Source organism: Crocodylus porosus, unplaced genomic scaffold (genome assembly GCF_001723895.1).
Source record: "Crocodylus porosus isolate Cpor-Errol unplaced genomic scaffold, CroPor_comp1, whole genome shotgun sequence".
In the NCBI taxonomy this organism is placed as follows: Eukaryota; Metazoa; Chordata; order Crocodylia; family Crocodylidae; genus Crocodylus; species Crocodylus porosus.
This window is the reverse complement of record NW_017728891.1, coordinates 33,839-37,875: the sequence shown is the minus strand read 5'-3', so window position 1 is coordinate 37,875 and position 4,037 is coordinate 33,839. Positions and strand designations below refer to the sequence as shown.

Sequence of the window (4,037 nt, the reverse complement as noted above, 5' to 3'; positions counted from 1 at the left end):
CCCCACCTCATCCTTCCCACCCTGCAGGGATCGGTGGCTTCATGGTGCGGCAGCGCAAGTCTCACACGCGTCCGAAGAAAGGCCCGGCTGTGCTGGCAGAGGCGGGGCGCGAGGGGCTGGGTGCTGAGGGACACCCTGAGGATGGTAGGAGCTGCACACACTGTGTCCATGTCCTCCCCACTGCCCTACTCTGTCTGTGGCCCCATGGAGGGCTTAAGGAGCTTGTCAGGCTTGGGAGGTGGCCCAGGGCTCCCAGGCTTGTCAGGAGGAAGCCAGGTGTATGGCCCCACTTGAGGGCATCCTAAGCATGGCTGCCATTGCAGGGGCGCCGGCGGACATCCCAGCTGAGGGTGCTGCTGAGCCAGGGGCGACCGAGGGTGATGAGAAGAAGAAGCGGCGGGGTAGGAAGAAGAGCAAACTGGAGGACATGTTTCCCCCATACCTGCAGGTAGGGATGGGGCGGTGGGCTCTGCAGCGTGGGGGTGTGGGCAGGGCAGTCGTGGCGCGGGCCGGGCCCCCTGCAGGCTTACTCCAGGCCGTGCCTCGTGTGCTCCCCCTTCGGCAGGAAGCGTTCTTTGGCAAGGCACTCATGGACATGAGCCGGAAGGCCCTGCTGGCGGCTGGCGGCGTGGGTGACGGAGCCGTCCGCCCCTCCTTTGGCCAGGGCGCTCCCCGACCCAAGGTGGACCCCAGTGTGCCTGGGGCCCTCCAGGGCATGCCCAGAGACCGGAAGGAGGCCCCCACTCACCTGAGAGGTAAGGCCTGGGTGTGTCAGCTGAGATGGGGGCAGAGACGGCCAGCTCTGCCCCTTCTGGCTTGCCAGCGCTGGGAGCGTGGTGCTCCCCTGTGCTGCTGGGGAAGGGACCTGCCCACATGCCAACTCAGCACCTCTTCTGCTGCCCCCAGGGGATGACAGCATGGATGGTAGCACCGTGATGGGTCAGGAAGATGACTCGAAGGACGCAGAGGCAAAAGCCGAGGACTTGGGTGAGCTCCTGTGCAGGCTGGGGTCTGTGGGTCTCTCTGAGGGGGGGAGCCTGTTGGGGGCAGGGATGACATCTTGGGGTGAGGGGGAGCCTGGCAGTATAGTGGATGCAGGCTGACACGGGCAACGGGCACATCCCTCCCAGGGGCAGAGGAGCCAAAGGACTCGCCGGATCCCGGGGATGCTGAGAAGCCAGCGACGCCGGGTGAGGGCGCGCTCAGCTCCGACCTCGACAGGATCCCCATGGAAGGTCAGGCTGCCCCATCGTGTGCTCCCCTCTGCCTTGTGGCGGAGCCGGTTGCTGTCCCGGCACAGCCTTGGCATTGGTTCTAGTCCTCAGGCTGCGGTGCCACCGCGGTGGCCTGATCCCTGAGGAGGGGCCTTAGAGCCTGGCAGGCACATCAACCCCTCTCTGGCTGTGCCCGGAGCTTGAGCTTGTGCCCCCCTGGGGTGTGCAGGCCACTCCCATGTGCTAATGGGATGGGGGCAGGAGCTGGTCCGCTTCCTGCAGCCTGGCGGTCTAGGGGCTCTGGGGTCATGGTCTGTGCCCTCCATCCACAGAGCTGCCCAAGATGGAGAGCAAGGATGTGCAGCAGCTCTTCAAGGATGTGTTGGGCTCCGCCGAGCGGGAGCAGCAGCTGAACTGCGTGGCGGCAGGGCTGGAGGCCGGCGTGGCGGGGCGAGACCCCAGCCGGACTCAGCTCCCACAGAGGCCTTTCCTGCAGGGCGACTTGCAGCTGCCTGGACAGGGTGGGTAGGGGGTTGCCTGCCCCTTCTCCTGCCTTTGTGCCTTTGTACCCCTGTGTGGTTTGGAATGGGGCAGCCACATGGCATGAATGGGGCCAGACTCCTGGGTCCCTTCCCACTCTGGGGCACAGTTGCCTTCTGTGCAGTGTGTTCCCCATGGTGACCCTGGGGTGGCGGGGGGGAGCGTCACCGTCTACAGGTTCTGTAGGGCCCTCTTGTGCCTAGCATCTGCCCCAGGGAGGCAGGAGGCTGTGGGCTGTGTCCGGCTGTGCCTGCCTGTGATGCCTTCACCTTCCCCCTCCCCACAGGCGGTGTTTCTCTGGGATCGATCCCCTCTGCTGTCCCTATGGAGACCTACTCCGGAGTCTGCCAGTCCCCCTTCCTGGACAACAGGTGGGCAGGACAGGGAGGAGCCCTGGGTCTAGGAGGGGAATGGAGCAGACACAGGCACCCAGGAGGCATCCGCAGCCAGTGCTTGGAACCTGGGTTGGGGGCAGTCCGGACCTTGCCTCGAGCCACCTGCTTTCCCCCTGCACAGGGAGAGAAGTGGCTTCTTCAGCCCAGAGCACTGCGAGCCAGAGAGTCCCTGGGCCAGCAGCTCTGCTGCCACCACGCCCTCCACACCCACGACGCCCACCACGGAGGGCGAGGGTGACGGGCTCTCCTACAACCAGCGCAGCCTGCAGCGCTGGGAGAAGGACGAGGAGCTGGGCGAGCTCTCCACCATCTCACCCGTGCTCTATGCCAACATGAACTTCCCCAGCCTCAAGCAGGACTATCCAGGTAGGCCCCAGGCTCAGCTCTGCCCAGTAGGGGCATGGGCCTGGCACAGGGTCACTGGAGATGGGGAAAGCCTTACCCCTAGTTCCCTTGGTTCTGTCGCTTCCTCACTTGCTGAGGAGCTCCTTATCCGTATGCCTTTGGCAGGAGGCTGGCAGGGAAATGAGAGGGCACCAGGCCTATGGCTGTGCACTCCCTGACCCCTCCCCTTGCTCCTGACCCTGTGGGTCTGGACACAACTCCACAAGGCCCCTGTGGTTCGACCCAGGCGTAGCCCTGACACTGAGCTCTGCCTCCCTGCAGACTGGTCCAGCCGCTGCAAGCAGATCATGAAGCTGTGGAGGAAGGTGCCTGCCACGGACAAAGCGCCCTACTTGGTGAGTCCCCGATTGCGTGCCAGCGTGGGGGTGGGGACCCCTGCCTGCCCTGCCCAACTCTAAAAATGCATGCGTTTCCTGTGCAGCAAAAGGCCAAAGATAATCGGGCAGCTCATCGCATTAACAAGGTGCAGAAGGTACGTACCTGGGGTAGGGGCAGACCCACTGCCCATCTGGCCGGGAGGACACTGGGAAGTGGCCGATTCCCAGGCCAGCGCTCCACCTGGGGAGCTGCCACGAGGCCCTGCCCCCTGCTCTGTGGCCCAAGCAGACTGAGGGAGGTGGGGGTGCCCACAAGCCCTGACCTTGTGCTGCACTGTCCCCCTTGCAGCAGGCTGAGAGCCAGATCAACAAGCAGACCAAAGGGGAGGGCCTGCGCAAGCCTGAGAGGCCCTCACTGCACCTGCGGATCCCAATGCAGCCAGGGGCGCTGCCCAGCTCCGCCCAGCCCCCTGGCACCGGTGGGCAGCCTGTTTACGTCAACAGTGCGGCCGGCCTGCCCCCCTCGGCTGACGGCTTCCTGAAGCAGCCCGCAGGCGCCGGAGGGGGAGCCGATTCGCCCAGTGAGCTCTTCCTCAAGCTCCCGCCCCAGTCCCCTGCCCAAGTGCCTTCCCACGACCCCTACACCGTGGCCTCCACGTACCCACTGGAGCCGCGCTTCTCCTCTCCCCTGGGCCAGAGCCCCACAGCAGGCTCTGGATTCCAGCCCTTCCCACCCCAGCCCCCACAGCAGCTCCTGCCCACACCCCGGCCGGCCCCCGGCCCCCAGCCCGAGTTCCACCCCACCTCACCCGGGACCCCCCGGCACCAGCCCTCCACCCCGGACACCTTCCTGAAGCCCCGGTGCCCCAGCGGCTCCCTGGATAATCTCTCGGTGCCAGGCAGCCCTGGGGCCAGGCCCCCGGAGCCGCTGCTCTCGCCCCCGCCCTTTGGGGAGCAGAAGAAGGGCCTGGAGGCAGCAGGGCTGCAGGTCAAGAAGGAGGAAGGGGCTCTGGGCGTATGCTCTCCCGGGTATGCCCCAGCCCTGGCCTACGCTGACTCCCCAGCTGGTCCCCACCTCTCTGCAGAGCTCAAGGTGGCAGATGTGTTCAAAGCTCCCCTGACCCCGCGGGTCCCTCAGGTAGAACCGCAGAGCCCAGGGCTGGTGC

The 4,037-nt window shown here is 65.9% G+C and overlaps 1 protein-coding gene across 1 annotated transcript in view; it reads left to right on the top strand.

Moving 5' to 3' along the window:
* KMT2D (lysine methyltransferase 2D) overlaps positions 1–4,037 on the top strand; it is a 29,916-nt gene that overhangs the window by 8,639 nt on the left and 17,240 nt on the right. Inside the window, exons 21-31 of the mRNA XM_019555180.1 lie at positions 28–144; positions 324–448; positions 566–755; positions 907–987; positions 1,131–1,235; positions 1,547–1,735; positions 2,041–2,125; positions 2,271–2,515; positions 2,816–2,889; positions 2,976–3,026; positions 3,221–4,037. The exon at positions 3,221–4,037 is cut by the window's right edge and continues 917 nt beyond it. Of these exons, the coding sequence (XP_019410725.1) occupies positions 28–144; positions 324–448; positions 566–755; positions 907–987; positions 1,131–1,235; positions 1,547–1,735; positions 2,041–2,125; positions 2,271–2,515; positions 2,816–2,889; positions 2,976–3,026; positions 3,221–4,037 (2,079 nt within the window). The remainder of the gene's footprint in view (positions 1–27; positions 145–323; positions 449–565; positions 756–906; positions 988–1,130; positions 1,236–1,546; positions 1,736–2,040; positions 2,126–2,270; positions 2,516–2,815; positions 2,890–2,975; positions 3,027–3,220) is intronic.